Source organism: Beta vulgaris, chromosome 6, assembly GCF_026745355.1.
Source record: "Beta vulgaris subsp. vulgaris cultivar EL10 chromosome 6, EL10.2, whole genome shotgun sequence".
Classification (NCBI taxonomy): domain Eukaryota; kingdom Viridiplantae; phylum Streptophyta; class Magnoliopsida; order Caryophyllales; family Amaranthaceae; genus Beta; species Beta vulgaris.
The window spans coordinates 42,230,466-42,252,229 of NC_079207.1; the positions used below are offsets into that span (position 1 = coordinate 42,230,466).

A 21,764-nucleotide genomic window follows, 5' to 3' on the forward strand; every position below is an offset into this window, starting at 1 on the left:
TCCTCACATCAATTGCATTACCTTGCTCTCTGTGTTTCATTGCATCTTTGTATATTCTTGAAATAGTGCATTTGTGTACACCTACTTGTGCTGCTAACTTTGTTTGAAACCCCCATCGAAGTTTTCCATTAACTTGAATTGCAAGTAAGTTGTCAACAATGAGCCTCCTTTGTGTAACAGTCAAATTTGGTTTGGTACTTTTTATGATTGCTTCAATGTTTTCTTCTTCTCCTGCCATCTCATCTTCCTCATTGCCAATGTCTTCTTGCAGGAGCAGTTGTTTTCATATCAGACTCTCTACTAACCATAAACCTTCCTTCAACCCTTCAACATTATCCATGGCGAATGACAATATGAACAAAATGAAACAATTTTTTTTTTTTTTGTTGAGAAAATTGCTATAATATTAGGACATGATTTTGTAAATTAATCCTAGATCTATAGTGAAGTGTGTGCAAGTGTGAAGCATGTATGTAGTTTTTTTTTTGCTAACAAGTGAACAATTTGAAAGTGGTAGTAGTTGACACAGAAATGTTGAAGGACTTTTTGTTAGGCTTGTGATCAATGAGAGAACCGGATATCCACTCCAAGGCACGGAAACTACGCTTTCCTATTAGTTTAATTTCGCCCCTCTATGATCACCGGGTTACCACGAAATAACTAATGAGATACAATGGAGAGAAACAATCCACTTAGATGATCTTCTAAGTGAATCAACAAGAACTTGTGTTTTTGTGTTTGTGAAGAACACTCAAGAGAAGATTGCAAGTTTCTCTTAAGCAAAGCAAGAAGTATTTGAGAGTATAGAAAATCTGATTTTTTTCTAACCCTCACTCATAGGAATCCCAAGGTTTATATAGGAAGAATAAACCTTTCATTGACTAGAGTAGTTAATCCCATAACCCCCATTTTAATCACCCATCAAAGGCCTTTAATCTACTGATTTAAGGACCTTAAAGGTCATTAAAATGAGACCATAACATCACAACGGACATAAAACCGTCAAGGCATCTTTTCGCATTCCAAGGCAGAAGACACGTCGCGACTCGCGAAGAAGCTCGCGAGTCGCGAGGCGCTGGTCGCGACCCGCGACGCCTGTCGCGACTCGCGACCAGTCTTCTGTCTCCCTTGGTTTATCAATGTGTTTTGCCACTTGATGCACTCTAGCCTTTTGCATACTAGACCTCCTCTCTCTAGTACATACCCTATGAGTTTCAAACCCATTACCCTATAAATGTTCCAACAATCCTCCTCCCATTTATAGGGTAATGTTGAAAAGTTTTCAACTTGCTATAAATCGCAAACACACATGTTCATGCATCATGGAAATATCTAACGATTGAATTTCCATTTAGTAAAAGTAATCTTTACAATAATTTAGATCATAATGATAGACAAAGCTTTGAATCATATAACCATTACAAATTATTGAAGTTACTAATACACACAAACATAAACTAGGTTCTTAAAACCTCCGACACCTATGAAGCCTTGGTGTCCATATCCATTCATAAGCATTCCAAGTCAAGCCTTAGACTTGATGAAGCGGCCAAACTTTAGCTTACATAGGTAAATCTTTCCGGACATGCTCCTACAATTGAGCACCTTATCAAAGATTTATTAAGAATAAAATTCAACCTCTTTATCATTGTAGCAACAAGCACTAACCTTGGGATGTATTAAACAAGTGCTCCCAACCTCTTAGAGAAGTACTATCCTCCTTGAATTTGAGATCTAACGTTGTATTAGACATCAAATAGAGTTTTCCACCATAGGTTGATCAATAGGCTTAAGACCCATCCCTTTGTTCATTTTGTTCACTAGTTCCCTTGACAACGGTTTTGTAAACGTATCCGCCAAGTTCAAACTAGACCGAACAAAATTAATAGTTATACAACTATTCCTTATCATTTCCCGCACATAGCTATGTCTAACTCCAATGTGCCTTGACTTGCCATTGTAGACTTCACTATATGCTTTAGCTATGGTTGATGCACTATCACAATGGATAGCAAGAGGTGACATTGGTTTCACCCATAAGTCCACCTCACTCAACACATTCCTTAGCCATTCCGCTTCTTGGCAACAAGAAGCCAAAGCAATGAATTCCGATGCCATAGTGGAATCCGTTATCATGTTTGCTTCTTGGATGCCCATGAAATGGCACCTCCTCCAAGAAGAAACACCCAACCACTAGTGGATGAATAATCTTCCTTATTCGAAATCCAACTAGCATCCGAGTAACCTTCTAAGATAGAAGGTTCTCTATTGTATGTTATGACATAATCCAAGGTCTTATTCAAGTACCTTAACACTCTTCTCAATGCTTGCCAATGCAACATACTAGGATTACTAGTATACCTACTGAGCTTGCCAATAGCAAACTATATCCGGCGAGTGCTAGTCATAGCATACATCAAGCTTCCAATTAAGCTTGCATACTCCAATTGTGAAATTGGAGTACCACTACTCGGAACCAAGTGAATACTAGGATCCATAGGAGTAGCAAAATGAGTCGAATTTGACTCATTATACCTCTTGACCACTTTCTCAATATAATGAGATTGTGATAAAGAAAACGACCCTTTCCCTCTTATTATTCTAATACCTAGAATAACATCCGCTTCACCCAAATCTTTCATGGAGAAGCTAGAGGAAAGGAAGACTTTGGTCTTTTCCACTTGTTCCAAATCAGTCCCAAAAATAAGCATATCATCAACATATAAGCAAATTATAACTCCTTTACCGTTATTATCAAATTTGCTATATACACACTTATCGGACTGATTTATTTTGAACCCACTAGACAACACAACTTCATCAAATTTTTGATGCCATTGCTTAGGTGCTTGTTTAAGACCATACAAAGATCTAACTAATTTGCAAACTTTAGTTTCTTGACCTTTAACCACAAACCCTTCAGGTTGATTCATGTACACTTCCTCCTCCAATTCACCATTAAGAAAAGCAGTTTTTACATCCATTTGGTGAATTACTAGACCATGAATCGCAGCTAATGCTATCAATAGTCTAATAGTAGCTATTCTAGCTACTGGAGCATAAGTATCAAAGTAATCGATACCATATCTTTGCCTAAAACCTTGGACCACTAACCGGGCCTTATGTTTTAGTATGGTTCCATCGATTTTCTTTTTCCTTACAAAAATCCATTTACAACCTAGGGGTTTGCAACCGGGAGGTAAATTAGCTAAAATCCAAGTGTGATTACCCATTATAGAATCCATTTCATCATTCACTGCCTCTTTCCAGAAAGCAGAATCATGAGACTTCATAGCCTCATCAAAGGACCTAGGATCCTCCTCCATATTGTAACAATATGAAATTTGAGTCGAAATTGACTCCCTTGACCCTTCAACTAAATATAGTTGAAAATCCGGTCCAAAAGATTTCTCTTTTCTAATTCTTTACTTTTCCTAATTTCCGGTGTTGTAGTATCATGATCATTAGAAATGTCATCTACAACATTGGAACTAGTACTAGGTATCATGTCCTTTGGTCTTGGAATCGATGAGAATCTAGTCTCATCAAATATTGCATCCCTTGACTCTATCACGGAGTGAATAGAGACAAAGTCATTGGGCTCAATGACATAAAACCTATAGGCTTTGCTATGTACCGCATAGCCTATAAAAATGCAATCAATTCCTTTTTCACCTAAAGTTTTCCTTTTAGGTTCCGTCAATTTGACAATTGCCCTACAACCCCATACCTTAAGGTAATTGAGATTAGGCTTTTTATTACACCAAAGTTCATAAGGGGTAGTCTTATTCCTTTTATTAGGAACTCGATTTAAAATGTAACATGCAGTTAAAATTGCATCACCCCAAAAACCGTCATTAAGACCCGAATTAGAAAGCATGGTATTAACCATTTCTTTTAGGACCCTATTTTTCCTTTCCGCTATACCATTACTTTGAGGTGAGTATGGGGCGGTTGTTTCATGAATTACACCAATGGAACTAAAATAACTTGGATTATAATATTCACCACCCCTATCCGTTCGAAGTCTTTTAATCTTTTGATTAAGTTGGAGTTCCACTTCGATTTTAAAGGTCTTAAACTTTTCTAGTGCTTCATCTTTAGTAAATAATAATATATGTAACAAAACCTTGAAAAATCATCAATAAAAGTTACAACATATTTTATTTCCTAAAGAAGGTGAACTATGAAAGTCACACAAGTCACTATGCACCAATTCAAGCAATACCGTTTGTCTAGTCACACTAGGATAAGGATTTTTTGTAATTTTATTTAGCACGCAAGTGTGACACTTCTCTAACTTTAAATCGAAAGGAGGTATCAACCCCATTTTAGACATGTCATATAATCTACGATAATTCACATGACATAAACGATTGTGCCATAGAGAAGAAACATCAAGCATGTAAATAGAACTAGTACCAATTTTATTATCAATACTAAATTTAAACATTCCATTACAAAAGAAACCTTGTCCAACAAAAATACAACCTTGGAAAGTACAAATTTATCCGACTCAAAAACAACTTTAAAACCATACTTATTCAAGAGACCTCCTGACACAAGATTCTTCCTAACTTCCGGTATATACAACATCCCGGAGAGTTAAAGTCTTTCCCGAGGTTAACAACAATTCTACTTGGCCTATGCCTCTAGCCTTTACCGTAGAATCATTCCCCATATACAAGATTGGACCATCATCCAAATCTTTCAAAGACTTGAAGAAATCCTTGTTATTGCACACATGTCTAGAGGCTCCCGAATCTATCCACCAAGAATCATCAACCTGCACACACATAATTTCAGAAATCATAGCAACAAAATGCATTTCTTCAATTACATTAACATGTGCATTGTTACCTTGGTTTTGAACAACACTAGGTTGTGTGTTCTTTGTCTTCTTCTTGTTGTTAGAAGGACAATCCCTCTTAAGATGAGGACCATTGCATATCCAACAAGAGAGGGTCTTCCTCTTCTTGTTTGCAACATTGGTTTTGTTATTGTTGTTGTTGTTGTTGTTGTGGATTTCTTGGTCTTACTAGACCCACCAACCTCTACCAAATTAACGGTAGATTTAGGAATACTAGGAGTAGTATCCTTAACCCCATCTTGAGCCCGGATCCCCTCTTCTATACGAAGATGAGTTCCTAATTGCTCCATGGACATGTCTTAAAGATGTTTTGTATCTTTCCAAGAATTTGGTAATTTGTCAATGATTGAGGCAACCGCAATTGCCTCATCCATCACCATACCATGTGATCTTATTTGGTTCAAAATATGATGAACCTCATGGAATTGCTCCATAATAGGCCGATCATTAGTCATTTTAAAGAATTAAAATTACTAACAAGGAATTTCTTACTTGAAGCATCTTCCGAAATGTACTTGGCCTCAAGAGCATCCCAAAGTTCCTTTGCACTCTCCACATTTTGGTAGAGATCAAACAACGGGTCGGTGAGAGAGTTGAGAATATGACCACGACAAATGTAGTCATCATTCTCCCACTTTATCCTCTTCCTAGTAGTCTCAAGAGGCTCTTCCTCTCCATCTTCCGGGAGTGGTGGCATAGGAGTTGATAAAACATACACCACATTCAAGGCGGTCAACAAGAAGTGCATCTTCTTTTGCCACCTACGATAGCCCACCCCCTCAAACTTATCCAACTTTTGGAAGTTCATAGTCATGTCCTTGAGTGTTTGAGCCATATCCGAAAAGAAATGAGAAATTAAACTAATAGATTGTTAGGCTTGTGATCAATGAGAGAACCGGATATCCACTCCAAGGCACGGAAACTACGCTTTCCTATTAGTTTAATTTCGCCCCTCTAGGATCACCGGGTTAACACGAAATAACTAATGAGATACAATGGAGAGAAACAATCCACTTAGATGATCTTCTAATTGAATCAACAAGAACTTGTGTTTTGTGTTTGTGAAGAACACTCAAGAGAAGATTGCAAGGTTTCTCTTAAGCAAAGCAAGAAGTATTTGAGAGTATAGAAAATCTGATTTTCTTCTAACCCCTCACTCATAGGAATCCCAAAGTTTATATAGGAAGAATAAACCTTTCATTGACTAGAGTAGTTAATCCCATAACCCCCATTTTAATCACCCATCAAAGGCCTTTAATCTACTGATTTAAGGACCTTAAAGGTCATTAAAATGAGACCATAACATCACAACGGACATAAAACCGTCAAGGCATCTTTTCGCATTCCAAGGCAGAAGACACGTCGCAACTCGCGAAGATGCTCACGAGTCGCGAGGCGCTGGTCGCGACTTGCGGCGGGCCACTGGTCGCGACTCGCGACGGTTGTCGCGACTCGCGGCCAGTCTTTTCTGTCTCCCTTGGTTTATCAATGCGTTTTGCCACTTGATGCACTCTAGCCTTTTGCATACTAGACCTCCTCCTCTTCTAGTACATACCCTTATGAGTTTCAAACCCATTACCCTATAAATGTTCCAACACTTTTGAAACTCTTAAATATGATAGGGTTATAAGAAATGTGAAACAAGTTTGAATATTGCATTTTTATGGGAAATGAAATTTTTGGGTTGACTTTATTTTAGAGCCAGATTGATTTTACGTGGCAAATTGTGATGTGGTCCCAACACCATTCCCTCCCCACTCGTGAATTTCCCCTCCTTTTTTTTCCCTTTTTGGGCCCACTTTCTCTCTCTAATTACATAATCACATGCCCTTTCTTTTTCTAATCACCCCTTAAGAAATTTCAACTAAGACTTCGTACCACTCTAATTGTTGCGTTTAAAACAAAACAGAGGTAGTATAACAATTGTGTTGAAAAATCTCATTTGACATCACCAAATAATCAACAATGTTTACAAAATTTTACAAAAATAAAATAAACAATAACAGGCTTCAAAACTAGTGTTATTATACAAGATCATCCGGTTCATCTCTGTTCATCAACTTACAGGAAAAAGAAATCGGCAGCAAACCAACTACATACATCTTTATATGATGGATTTCAGAGTACTAATAAAGACTAAATTACAAATAAGTCAGGGTGATAGAACCTACAATCCTACAGAACCATTTTGGGAAGTCAGCGGTAATCTATCCACGACCTCATTTAAGGAGAACCTTCCGTATATCTCCATTTTCAGAAGGAAGTTGTAGGGACATACATTTAAGATTTAAGTTTAGAGGACAGGCAGGAATATCATAGCTGATGAAGGTCTTTTTGCACAAGCCAGCAACGAGGTGAAAATAAAATGTAAAAAGAATGCTTATGACATAGGATTCTGGACAAGCTTTGGATGAGTGGAAGCATAGATGGAGGTGTTTACATCTGTTGATAGGTGAGATAGAAGATGTTGTACGTCTGGTCGCAAACTTTCCAGAGCTCGACTAAAGAGTACCAAAACCTCTGGTCTAGGCTTACTCGTAGGCTGCACCGGCCCACCCTGTCCTTCATAATGGACAACATGGTGCCTAAAAACAAAGAGACAAGTAAGGAATTGGTGAGAAAGACAGACATATTAGGTAATCAAGCCTTGCAGACATATACTTACAGGAAGTCGATCAGGTCAATTATTTCTGATGCCAGAGCAGGCACTGATGGTTGTGCAGTCTTCCCAAACACGTCCACCACTGCACCAAGTAGCAGAGAGAGAGTCTGCAAGGAGTACCAGAATTTAGGGTATGTAAGTATGCAACTGTACAAGGTCAGATAATAAAGAAAATGGGGTCAGCGAACTGCATAACAGAAGACCAGAAAGAGTTACTTTTTTAGCTAAAACATGCTATCGAAGCTTATCACCTAATTTGTGCCGGAGATCATATGGAGTGTTGACAGGATTGTGCTGTAGATCCTATGGAGTATTCACAGAATTGTCGTCTACATAACTAATCAAAGTTGAGAATATTACGTAGGTGCTACATGTGCATCAAGGCAACCCAAGATTAAAATTAGATGATCTTTCAAATTATTGGATTTGGATCATCTTTCAATCGAACGTTACAAGTGGTGTTTTAGTTTTGATTTCAAGCCCAAAATTGTCATGAGTGTTACATGGGTTAATGATTGAAGTCTAAATGCAGCAACAACAAAGCTTAGCATGATATAGGCATGATATGAGTAGCCCATAGTTCTGTTATGGGCAAGAGTGTTTTATTTGCTTTTGTTGTTTATTTTTAGCTTTAATAAAGCCAAGAGATTACTCTTAAAGTATCTCCATTTGGCCAGCTATTTAGAGTGTGTTTAGGAGCCTAATGAGTTCTATTTGCTGATTAGGAGATGCTTGTAACAACTCATTAAATGAGCATCATTAGGGGCTTGATTTAAGGAGTTTGTAACTCCTTCGTAACTACTTTGTCGATGTTCACATATGGACAGTTTCAAGGAGATTTTTGGCTGTCTTTTTGCTGCTCTCATCCTTATACAAGGAGAGGTAATTATATGAGAAAATCAGCTTGTGATTGATTATAAAAAACCTTGTGTTTATAGTTATGCTTTTGAGTTTGTCTCAAGTGTTTGCTACCCTTATTACTTTGAGTGAGTCATGAGAACATAAGCCTAGAAGAGATTGAGTGAGTCTTATCTCTAGCCTAGAACCCTAAGCCACGGAGTAAGTCCTTCTGATTTGACAACTATCCTTAATTTCGAGTTTTTCTTTGTCAAAGTGGGTGTTCTATATTCCAAAAGTTTAGAATCATCATCCAATCCCTTGAAAGGTGTTTTTACACTTACATCATCTGGTATTAGAGCTTTGGTGTGGAGATCTTGCAGAAAAATCGAGTTTTGGAGAAGAATCAGAACTGCAGAATTCATCCAGTTTTTCAGTTGATTTTGAAGGAAGATTTTGAAGCCTTCGGGAGTCCAAATTGGTTGATTCTTTTTTTTTTTTTTTTTATTATGCATAACTCTTTTGTCTAGAATACTCACATAATTCTTCGGATTTTTGTGAATTTTTTAGATATTAAATTGGGCACGTTTTTTTGCAATTGATCCACAAGGGAGCACATCCAGCATACAGAACTTCAAACGAAGATTACTCCTTCACCAGAAAAGCTTTCAAGAGTTTCTTTTTTTTTTATAATTTCCTGAATTTTCTTAATCTATAAGCCTTTGAGAGTCTCAATGCCATTTACAGTTTCGTTTTGTTGTTAAAAGTTTACAGCAATTCACACCTTGTACTTGTAATAGTCTAACCAAAATAGTGAAATCATGGCTGATGCGGATCTTGTTAGGATGTTACAAGTTATCACTCAAAAGTTAGAAAAGTTGGAGAAAAATCAAAAAAGAATGATGAGAAAAGTGAGGAGGAGAAAAAAAGACAATACAATAGTCGAAATGGCTTTGCATGTAAATAGAAAACATAATTTCCCAAAAAATTATGAGACTCCAGTCCTTAGGCAGCCTGTAGATATTTGGTCTACTTTTTGTGAAATAAAAGATGTGAGAATTTGTCAACAACTAGTTCTCAATGCTTTACCTCAACCAAATATCACATACGAAAATAAGGATGTTTGTGATTCGATAAACCATACTATGAAAGATAATATCGTTGTTGACCATATTCAAGAGAAAAATGAAAAGGAAGAGATGAAGAAAAATTTAGTGGTTCCGAATTTGATGACCGATGTTGGTACAAAATCAGCCAATAACTCTAGTGTTTGCAACTTACAAAAGAAAGTTTTTGTGAAACATTTTGATACTATTTTTAAAACTCCTCTGGAATGGTTAAATCATACTTTTGGGATTGATGAGTGCATTATTGATCATGATCAAGTTGAGGTTCAAGATGATGTTCCAAGAAATTCTTCTCTCCTCAATAAACAATTCATGAATAGTGTACCCACTTCAATTTTCAATTAGGATTTTATACAACTAAGGTGCCACTTGTGATTTCTCCTTAATACTTGTGCCCAAAAGAAATGGGAACTCTATTTAGGAACGGAGGGATTATATATAAAGAACAATGGAACTATTTACCCAAATATTTCAATTTTCAATTTTTCACGCAACCATTGATTCGAGTGCCTCAAGTCCTCAAGCCCTCAACTTCAACCATGCGCATTCCTATTCTCACCCACCAAAAACTGCTCATTGATTGATTTGACAGAACTTTATTGACCATGATAGTACAGGATCCAATGCTTTGTTTATAACCCAGATTTATAGATCTTCGAGTAAGTGAGGAAATTCATGGTGAATGACCTGGAACTTCCAAAATCAGAAATGCTAAAATCAAGCAACTCTCATATGAGAAATTTTGACTAGGGAAGTTTGTAAAGAACTACTTTAAGGAGAAACTGAGTTAATAATTCCATACTTCAATACCCCACTTATGATGCTATGTTGAAATTTCAAAGGGAGGTCTTTCCTTTATAAGCTTAAGTAGATACTCTTGAGTATTTAATATTGGAGAACCCCAGTCTTCCAGATATCGTACTTCCATTATGTCTAGATGGAACTTCCTTATGCTCATCAAAGGTGTACAAAGTTATTGTGAGCTAATTGATGTATTTGATCTAGGGAATCAAATACTTATGTGGAATTCGTGTTGTATTAGCCACAAACAATGTTAAAGAATCGGACTATAACTCGAACTATGGAAGATGGCACGATTGTGATATGGATGATGAATTGATAGACTTAGTTTGTTCCTATAAAGAATTTAATCACCAAGGAATTAAACTACGGGTTTGAAAGCATAAAGAATTTAATCACCAACTTTCAGAAGTTTTATGAACACACAAAGTATTCGAAAAAGCACAACTCTTTTATTCAATGTCTACCTAGCTTCGAAATACAAACAATGTATTTATACTATGTTAACCCTACTTTTGAATCATGTAAAATCCATCGTTTTAAGAACGTAGGCAAAACCATGATTCCTACCAAAATAAAAACACTAAGTACATTAAAGATAAGATATGAAGAGTTCTAGTTGAATTCAACTAGCATGACAATTCATGCACTCACGCCACCTTCTCCATGCATGTAACCATGCACAACACCACCTTCGAACTAGCAAACCCTATGTACGAGCCAGCTAGACTACCCCATTCAATTTGAGGAACCTTTAAAGCAAGTGCTAACAATTGAGCATCCTCCAATGGATCATCCTCCCCTTCTTCAGAAACAATTGTCCTCAATTGAGCATCCTCATCATCATGTAAGTAAGGCGCCAAATCTCCTACATTGAATGTAGCACTTACACCATATTCGCGTGGCAGCTCTAATTGATATGCATTATCATTAATCTTCTCCACCACTTTGAAAGGACCTTCGGAGCGTGGCATGAGTTTGTTCTTGCGCATGTTAGGAAATCTCTCTTTCCTCAAGTGTAGCCATACCAAGTCACCCACCTTATACACATGTTGCTTGCGATTTTTATTAGCTAACACCTTATACCTTTTGTTCACTTTCTCAATTCAAGCACGCACTTGAGCATGCAGCTTCAACATTGCGTCGACCTTGGCCTTAGCATCCACATGAACATACTCCCCTTTTGGAATAGGAATCAAATCCAAAGGTAGCCTTGAATTCACACCATACACTACTTCGAATGGAGAATGCTTAGTGGCATAAGTAGGGGAACGATTGTAGGCAAACTCAGCATGAGCCAACTTAATATCCCAATCTTTAGTACTCTTACTAACCAACCCTCTAAGCAAAGCTCCAAGAGTACGATTAGTCACCTCAGTTTGTCCATCTGTTTGGGGGTGGTGAGAAGTACTAAAACACAACTTTGTTCCAAGCAACTTCCACAATGTTTTCCAAAAGTAGCTCATAAACTTGGTATCCCTATCACTCACAATAGTCTTGGGAACACCATGAAGCCTCACAATCTCTTGAAAATATAAAGCAGCAACCTTAGAGGCATCATCAGTTTTGTGACATGGTAGGAAATGAGACATCTTTGAAAACCTATCCACTACAACCATGATGGAGTCCTTCCCTCTTTGTGTCCTAGGCAGCCCCACTATGAAATCCATAGACACATCTTCCCATGGAAACTCCGGCACTGGTAAGGGTGTATATAAACCTTGATGGAAGGTGCTCTTAGCTTTTTGACAACTAGCACACCTAGCTAACACCCCTTGAACATCCCCTTGCATTTTCGGCCAATGGAAATGCTCTTGTAGAATAGCTAGTGTCTTAGTCACACCAAAGTGTCCAGCAATTCCCCCTCCATGAGCTTCTCGCACAAGCAACTCCCTAATAGAACAATTAGGAATACATAGGCGGTTCCCTTTGAAGAGAAACCCATCCTGTAGTACATAAGACCTCATAGCACCCTTCAAGCACTCACTCTTCTATAATTGGCTGGAAGTCGACATCTTCTTTGTAGTATTCTTTAATGAGATCAAACCCAAACAACCTCGAATTCAAGACTCCAAGTAAAGTATATCTCCGTGACAAAGCATCGGCCACAATGTTAGTTTTAACTCCTTGTACTTGGAAGAAAATTGAAAAGATTGTAGGAAATCTACCCACTTAGCATGGCGTGGATTCAACTTCGGTTGCCCATTAATATGCTTCAATGCTTCATGATCCGGATGAAGGATAAAATGGCTAGGCCTCAAATAATGACTCCAATGATCCAATGCGCGCACAATGGCATAGAATTCCTTATCATACGTAGAATAGTTCAACCTAGCTTCCCCAAGCTTCTCACTAAAGTAGGCAATTGGGCGTCTCCCTTGCACCAATACAGCCCCTATCCCCACGCCACTGGCGTCACACTCGACCTCAAATGGTTGGGAGAAGTCTGGTAGGGCTAATATAGGCGTGGCACTCAACAATTCCTTCACCCTCTCAAAAGCTTCTTGTGCAGCCTCATTCCACTCGAACTTCCCTTTCTTAATACACTCGGTCATATGTGCCACAATACTACTAAAATGCTTCACAAACCTCCTATAAAACGAGGCTAGACCATGGAAAGCTCGTACTTCCGTCACAGTAGTGGGGATTGGCCAAGTCTTGATAGCTTCCACCTTTGAAGGGTCCACGGATACTCCTTCCTTCGAGACAATGTAACCAAGGAACGTTACATTAGGCACCAAAAAGGAACACTTCTCCAACTTGCCATAGAGTTGCTTCTCTCTCAATACGCCAAACACAACCCTCAATCCTACTATACACCAAAATATCATCCAGATAGACCACCACAAATTTACGAATGAATGCTTTCAACATCTCATTCATTAGCCTCATAAAAGTACTTGGGGCATTCGTCAACCCAAATGGCATCACCAGCCACTCATACAACCCAAGTTTGGTCTTAAAGGCTGTGTTCCACTCGTCTCCCTCCCTCATTCGAATTTGATGGTAGCCACTACGAAGGTCAACCTTGGAGAACACCACTGAGCCATGTAGTTCATCGAGCATGTCATCCAACCTTGGAATTGGAAATCTGTATTTGATGGTAATGTTGTTTAGTGCCCTTGAATCAATGCACATACGCCAAGTTCCATGTTTCTTAGGCACTAATAGAGTGGGTACGGCACAAGGGCTCATACTCTCCCTCACATAGCCTCGTGCCATTAGCTCTTCAATTTGGCGTTGCATCTCTTTGGTCTCTTGCGGATTGCACCTATAGGCAGCCTTGTTGGGTAGTGTAGCCCCTGGGACAAGGTCAATTTGATGCTCTATCCCCCTAATAGGTGGCAAGCCATGTGGTAGCTCCTCCTGGAAAACATCACTAAACTCTTCCAACACCTCTTCTAGCTCCTTAGGCACCTGTGAGACCGCGGCCTCCTCCTTGGACTCCTTGGAGAGTAGTAGGAAAGCTCTCCCCTCCTTAGTAAACTCCTCTACAAACTGCCTTTCATCTAGGAACAAATTTTGATTGGCTTTGGGGACGTTGGTGAGAGGTTTTAGAGCAGTTTTCTTCTTTCCAATCGTGGCAATGTATATGTTTGCCCTCCCATCAAACTTCACGTACCTATCAAATTGCCAAGGCCTTCCTAGTAATATATGACAAGCATCCATACTACACACATCACATAGAACTTCGTCCTGAAACTTCCCAATAGAGGACGAGATGAGAGCTTGCTTAGTAACCTTGATATCACTGCCATCACTTAACCAATGCAACTTATAAGGGTTGGGGTGGGGTGTAGTTGGCCACTTCATCTTGTCAATTAATGTGGTGGACACCACATTGGCGCAACTCCCAGTGTCGATGATAAGGTCACAAAGTCGATCTTGCACTAAGCACCTTGTTAAGAAGATCTTCTCCCTTTGTGTGTCAAGGGGCACTGGTTTTGTGTGCAAGGCTCTCCTAAGAGTGAGTTGTTTGCCCACCATCATGGGCTCCTCTTCCGAATCTGCCTCGTAGTCATTACTATCGAAAGCGCCCTCCTCATCTACATCTTCCTCCTTCATGGCTTTGACATAGGCCTCTTCAATCTCTTGGACATCCCTTAAGGTCATCACCCTATTACTTGGACAATCCTTGATCACATGTCCATAGCCCTTACACTTAAAACAAATTCGTTTATCCTCCCCCGTAAGAGGACCACTAGCTTGTTTGTCATCCTTCTTGAATTTGTCGAACCTTGGGGTGAATTTAGTGGTAGAGTTACTCCCTCCATCATCACCACCCTTGGAAAAAGGCTTAGTATAGGTTTTAGTGGCTGCCACCTTCTTGCCCTTGGCATATTTCTCCACCTTCAAAGCCATGTTGCACACCTCCTCAAACGTCCAGTGGGGTTGAATGTCCACCTTTTTGGCGATGTGTCTCTCGAGGCCAGTGATGAACCTGGCTATCTTATGCTCGGTTCGTTCCTCCAAGTCACACATGATGTTGAGTCTCTCAAACTCCGTGACGTACTCTTCCACAGATAAGGAGTTTTGCTTGAAAGATTGCAACTTCAAGTACATGTCTTGGACATAATCACTTGGCAAGAAACGCTTCTTCATGCGCTTCTTTAGTGCTTCCCACGACTCTAGTTTGGGTTTCCTTTCGCGCCGCCTCTTTCCCTTGAGGTTCTCATACCACAAGCTAGCATAGTTGGTGAGTTTAAGGACAACCACCTTAAACCTTTTCCTATCATCAAAGTCCTTGTAGTCGAAAACCCTCTCCATCCTTTGTATCCACTCCAAAAACTTCTCGGGTTTCATAGCCCCATCAAACTCCGGCAAATCCAACCTCAAACCCCTATCATCATCCCTACCCCCTTGGTCACGCCTGCCTCCTTGATCACGTGGCCTTGCAGCTCTCTCTTCTTCCTCCTCTTCGTCACTCAGGCTGCTCCTACGACTCCTAGTAGGGCTAAGAGTCCTCCCTCGACCCTCGAGTAGTTGAACTACTCGATCCATCCTTAGACGTAGGGCCTCGATCTCCCTATCCCTTCTTAGGTCGTTGGCTTGTTGTAGGGTGAGTCCCCTAGGTACCCTCGCCCTTCCTCCTCCTCATGGGTCGAATCCTCGTCCCCCATTCAAGAATCTTGCAAGAAAGACTCATTCTTGGTCGTTTCTTGAAGGTTTTCCTTCCGTCGAAACAACCTGCTGTCTCGATGGATGGCGATGGCTGTGTGGATTTGTGTAATGGTTTGATGACTTGTGGCTGGATGTGTACGCAAGCTCTGATACCAAGATGATGTATTTGATCTAGGGAATCAAATACTTATGCGGAATTCGTGTTGTATTAGCCACAAACAATGTTAAAGAATCGAACTATAACTCGAACTATGGAAGATGGCACGATTGTGATATGGATGATGAATTGATAGACTTAGTTTGTTCCTATAAAGAATTTAATCACCAAGGAATTAAACTAAGGGTTTGAAAGCATAAAGAATTTAATCACCAACTTTCAGAAGTTTTATGAACACACAAAGTATTCGAAAAAGAACTCTTTCTTTCAATGTCTACCTAGCTTCGAAATACAAGCAATGTATTTATACTATGTTAACCCTACTTTTGAATCATGTAAAATCCATCGTTTTCAGAACGTAGGCAAAACCATGATTCCTACCAAAATAAAAACACCAAGTACATTAAAGATAAGATATGAAGAGTTATAGTTGAACTCAACTAGCATGACAATTCATGCACTCACGCCACCTTCTCCATGCATGTAACCATGCACAACACCACCTTCGAACTAGCAAACCCTATGTACGAGCCAGCTAGACTACCCCATTCAATTTGAGGAACCTTTAAAGCAAGTGCTAACAATTGAGCATCCTCCAATGGATCACTAATGATGGGATGACCCTCTTTAAAACTAAGGGTGAATAATCTTTAGCAATATTTGATAGTATGCTCCTCTCTTTGAGACACCATCGGGACGCTATTCCCATTTCAGAGTGATTTTTGGAAGATGAAGATACAAAATCAAGTATATTCAGAGGAGCTCGTTGGGTTAAGAATTTGTGTATGTCCGGACTTTCAAGAGCTTGCTTCATGAGGATAGTGTATGTCTGGACTTAAGATAGTGTATGTATGGACTTTCAAGAGCTTGCTTCATGAGGATCACTACTTGGTAGCATAGTTCGAAAATCCGGTTCCGGTCACTATTGGCTTAGATCATGAGATATCCCTAGAACCTTCCTAAGATGCAGGTTTATTACACCTTTACAATGCAGTTATTATTGGTTCGGTACATTTGAAAACCTTTACGAAACGGGTGATACAATACGATGCGGCCTTGTTTTGACACCATGCTCGGTAGTGTTGTTGGATATCCATAAGCAACATGTGATTTGCTATATTCACTAAGGTTACGTAAATGAGTTCATAAGCCTATATTTTCCAGCAGTAAAACTTACTCCTTTTAGGCAAAACATATCTCTCATTTTTAACATATTACAGAAAAGGATGTACTCCCTCCGTCTTTTATTAGTTTACCCCTTTTGACTTTTGACACTATTCACATACATGACTTTGACTATCTTTTGTAATTTGTATTTAAGGAAAAATATAGTCATGTGAGATCTTGTTGGATTCGTCTCAATGTGTATTATCCAAATATCAACTTTTTGTAATTTTTGCTTATCGAAAATTAGACATATTAAGGTTCAAATTAGTATCTCGACAAATGTGCCCCAAAGAAAGGGGTAAACTAATAAAAGACGGAGGGAGTATTTAAGAATAAATAGGAAGAGGCAGAGAAGGCACGACATGCAGTTCTTGATATGTTAAAGCTAGGCTTTACAGCACCAGATTCCTTAAAATCTTGAGTCTTTCTATCCTTTCTAGCTCCTCAAAATCGAGATCCGTATCCGGCCTCAATGTCAAAACAACAAAAATAAAAAAATTTAGATGAACATAATTTTGCAAGCACTTGCCCAGTAAGTTATACATAAAGACCCTATATTACTCGGACTCTGCATTTGGCTTCAAGTACCCATGTTTTGACACCCTTACATGGACATGGACACTTACTTTTGGGTATAGTCATGGATAATTTTCACACATTAGGTGAGTCAGACACTTGAACACATAGTACTCATGTTCAACACGAGTACACCCAGCTGGAGTAGCATGGTAAGATATAATATGCAATGACGAAATGCCACAAGATTATGGTTTTAAAGTAAATGTAAAAAAACGGATATGCATAAACTCACCTTGTTGAAGAGTGTATGAGCATTTGCAAGTCTTGGAAGCAATGGGCCCATAATACGGAAAGCTATTCTCAGCATAGCAACTGAAGTTATTGGCCTCAGTTGCTTAATGATCACATGGGCACCTTCAAGCCATTCTTGTGGAAGGTTGCTAAAGAATGAATGGAGCAAACCAACAACATTGCCTGGTAATAATCACTATTAAACAATATAAGAGTACTAAAAGATATGATATAAAACATATTTTTAATATAATGACACATTTAAGTTTAACGTTTCCAAGGGATATGAATAATGTAACTGGCAAAAGAGAATACAAAACCCATCCAGTCTTCAACCTCAAAACCACTACCATCATCCTTAAATTCCTCAGAACGGCCGCAGCCATCACCATCTTCCATATCACCACCACCTTCACCATGTCACCATCTCCCACCACCTCCAATTAGATCTATTCGGCCATGTCAACAAATACAGGCAGTTGTCTCACTATAAATATATCTAGCTACCTCAAGTCAATTGCACGGATGTCTTGACTGATCATGATCTTGTCTCCCTATTTGGCCAAGTCCAACCATGACTTAGTTTTTTACCGTGCATCACCAGGCGATGGCAGTACAAAAGCAGGCCTGGAAGTGGCCAACTAAGACTATGCCAGTTCATGTGATGCCAATTGGTAATGTAATCACACAGAAGAAATGGAAAATGAGAGAAATAAAGAAGATTGTTTTGAGCAGTCAATGATTTCAATGAAGTTTAGTGGAGAAAAGTTACTCTCCCAAACATAGCTGAAGAAAGAATTCAAGCTTGATCTCGGGGTGGTGACGACAGATCTCTTTGCGATGGACAATAGAGTGGCTAGGGAAATTGAAGAGGGAGGCAATGGTGGCAGGGCTTGGCTATGGTGGTGAATCTGATGGTTAGGGAAAATCAAAGAGGGAGACAGTGGTGACAGGGCTGGCTATAGCAGTGGAGTTAAGCACGTATTCTCTGGCATTCACTGCCTTACTGGGGCTGGTGGTGACGCAGAGGTGGTGGCATGGTGTTGTAGAAAAGAAGGGGAATGGTGTGGCGGTGGGTTTTGAACAAGGCAATAGACAGAGTGAGCTCCAATTTGAAAGTAGGAAACAGAGAACCCTTCGGGATGAGGGAATGAGAATAGAAGAGTTTGGGGAAATTCCATTACAGACACGCATGGGAAAAGAAAATAATAAAAACTGTACCAAAGACACATAAAGGAAATGAAGGGGAACAATTCCCTTTCCCCTTTTCTGAGACCCCCCCCCCTCCCGTAACCAAAAGACAAACGAAGGAAAAGAATGGGAACATTTGCAAACATAAGAAATTATAAAAAATTTCAAAGAGTATCCGCAAAAGCAAGTCAATTTTAAACCCTCCTACCGTGTAAGCAGAAGAAAACCATACCTATTGCTGTGGAGGTATTGTCTTGAGCAGCCCATGTCGGATCCAGTAAGGCATAATTAACAGCTGAATCCAGTTCATTAGGAGACCGGTTTCCATCAGTGAGCCACCAGCATTCTTTAACAAGGCGTGACACCTCAAGATAGAGTTGTATGTGAAAATCCTGTGGAAGCTGAGCAAGCAGAAGACCACAAGCTTGAATAAGCAAACAAGATAGCGGTTGGCATGTATAGCCACTACGAGAAACAAAATTAGAAGTATTCAGTCCAGAAACTGGCGCTGTAGATCTGCTTGCATTCATAGAATCTGTGCTTCCACCAGAAGGAGATGTTGGTAACACAGAGGTTTGCCCCGAACTATTTGGAGTTCCATGTGACGCACTGCTGGACTGAAGAAGTGTAGATTGGATATGGACTACAATCTGAACAAGTGATGCCACAATTTGGGAAGCAGAAACAGGAAGAGAAAGCAATTCCATTACAGCTGTTTCAAGAACTAGCTGGGTGTATGTTCCAGGATCTTGGATCTGATAAAAAGCTTTCTGAACCTCAGAAACATTTGTTTGCCCGGATTGATTTGGAACAGGAGTTTTATTCGGTGGACTGCGAGCTGAAAGGTACGAAGCATCTAAAATTGATCCTGATTTTGAGCTGCTACTTAGGGGAGGAATGACGTTATTTACTAAACCCAGTAACAGGGAAGCAAAGTAGTCTGGTGGAGGGCATGTTGAAGAATTTGATAAGGCGATATGCTGCGGAAATGACTCTGAAAAAGGAATCTGAACCAAGTTTTGGATCAGGAAAAGAATCAGCCATGAATAGCGAACCAACAATCAACATCAAAATAAAGATAAATAAAAGAAAGATATCTTGCACCTTGGAAATATCAAGCACATTAAGTATGCGGACAATTAGCTTTCCTGGAAGATGGCCATAAAAATATGCCAGTATGTCACGGACAAAAGTAAACCTCAAAGGATGGTAGGCTAGCAATTGTTTGTACATCACCAGAACTCTTTCAGCATGCTCCATAGCATCATTTTCAATGAGTCGATAAACTACCAAAGGAATGACGGGCAATAAACGAGCAGCAATATCATCAAAAATTACCGGAAACCTACAAGATTGAAAATTGTCATACTTAGTCAGTCTAAGCACACTCAAGAAGAAATAGATCTGCCATCTGAGTAGGTGTTTACTCAGCTCTAGCACCACAAGAGTGTACTTAAGAGTTTTACTGTGTTTCATAGAAAACGCAGCACACACACACCTTCAGCAAAATGAGATTCTAGCCAAACTCCTAAAATAATTTCTCAAATATTGAATAAATGACATCATACATCAGTTAGATTAGTCCTCCAAAGATTTGCAATGGCACTACCACTTACATCATCTTTGGAAGAGCAAGTAGGACTGTAGGAGTGCCATTATGAACCACTGTAATACCTAATCATCCACCATCAGTGAGATCAACTGTGCACGTCATAACCCGTGCCCCCAAACAAAGAGAGAAAGGGATTTTTATATGGTAGCCCTCAGTTTTTGCACATTCTATTCACGATGTGAAGAAGTCTGATATTTGGCAAACACAAAGAAGTACTATTCCTTTGACAAAAAAACAACTTGATTCAACAGAAAAGGAGTACTCCTCCGTTTCTTGTTTACTTGCAACATATTCCTTTTAGAAGAATGTCACAATACTTGCAACCAAGCTCAAAATGGAAACTATGATATAACAAAATGACCCATTTACCCTTACTAACTAATATAACAATTAATGAACCAAGACCCCAACCCAACCCCCCCCCCCCCCTTCCTTAGTTTCCACTTTCTCTCCTCCTTCTCAGACCCTTCCAGCTCCAAACCCCAACCACCACCCTCAGCAACAAGCCCACCACTTCCCCCCAATTCTCCAGCGGCATTCCCCCTCTTTTTTTTTCCAGCGACATTTCCCCCTCTTTTTTTTGGCCCTTGACTACAACCACCACGATTAGTATTCATGCTCGAATTCAACCACTAAAGCTCTATGAATGGTCTAATTGGTTCATACTAGTATTTTCTCTCTCTCCTCCCTCCTATCTAAGATCTACTGTGAAATGTTTTTTTCTCACTCCTCTTTTCTTTTGGATTTTGATTTTCATTTTATTGAGAAATGTAATATGGTGGTGGTGGTTGTGGTCAAGCGTTGTTGCTGGTTGTTGTGGTCAGCTAGTGTGGTGATTATTGATAGTTGAGGCACGCGCACACTAATACATCAGATGGTGGTGATGGTTAATGTTTTTTTTTTTCTATTGGTTAGTGTTAGAGCTGTAGGTCTGGTGGTTGGGTCATGGGTGTGGGTGTGGGTGGGAGTAGACAATCAAAAGATAAGTTTTTGAGAAAAAAATGTAACTGGTGGTGGCGGGCCTGGCGCAGTGTGGAGGTGGTGTGGTGAAGTTGGTATGGTAGCGGTGGTGGAGCTGCTCAGTTTTTTTGGTTAAGGTGGTGGTGATTTGTTTTGGGTAAGGATGAGGTTAGAGTTTGGGATATGTATTTAACTTTGATTAAGGGACCACATGTCCTTTTCACTTTCTCTCTCCTATTTCTTAAATACTGTGAAACCCGTTGGTTGCAAGTAAAAAGAAACAGAGGAAGTATATACAAAGTTAGGGGACCAGAAATGCAGCATAAATCATGCAAAAGAGAAAAGGTACCCAATCTTGCAATACATAAGAAAGGGGCACATCAGGGGATGCATGAGCTCAATGAGAAGAGATTACCACTTGTTCTCATAAAGTAACCAAATAGAACTCC

General features: G+C 39.5%; 1 protein-coding gene across 2 annotated transcripts in view; it reads right to left on the bottom strand.

The window, feature by feature from the left end:
• Positions 1-6,847: 6,847 nt before the first annotated feature.
• Positions 6,848-21,764, bottom strand: part of LOC104896831 (mediator of RNA polymerase II transcription subunit 23) — a 47,713-nt gene continuing 32,796 nt past the window's right edge. The window contains exons 17-21 of one of the 2 annotated variants that reach the window (XM_010683624.4): positions 19,848-20,088; positions 18,976-19,750; positions 17,554-17,735; positions 7,536-7,639; positions 6,848-7,455 (exon numbers count right to left, since the gene is read on the bottom strand). In XM_010683624.4, coding sequence (XP_010681926.2) covers positions 7,251-7,455; positions 7,536-7,639; positions 17,554-17,735; positions 18,976-19,750; positions 19,848-20,088 — 1,507 coding nt within the window. In that variant the 3' untranslated portion in view covers positions 6,848-7,250. Of the gene's footprint in view, positions 7,456-7,535; positions 7,640-17,553; positions 17,749-18,975; positions 19,751-19,847; positions 20,089-21,764 lie in introns of those variants that run through there. The other variant, XM_048646362.1, reaches the window with a different exon arrangement.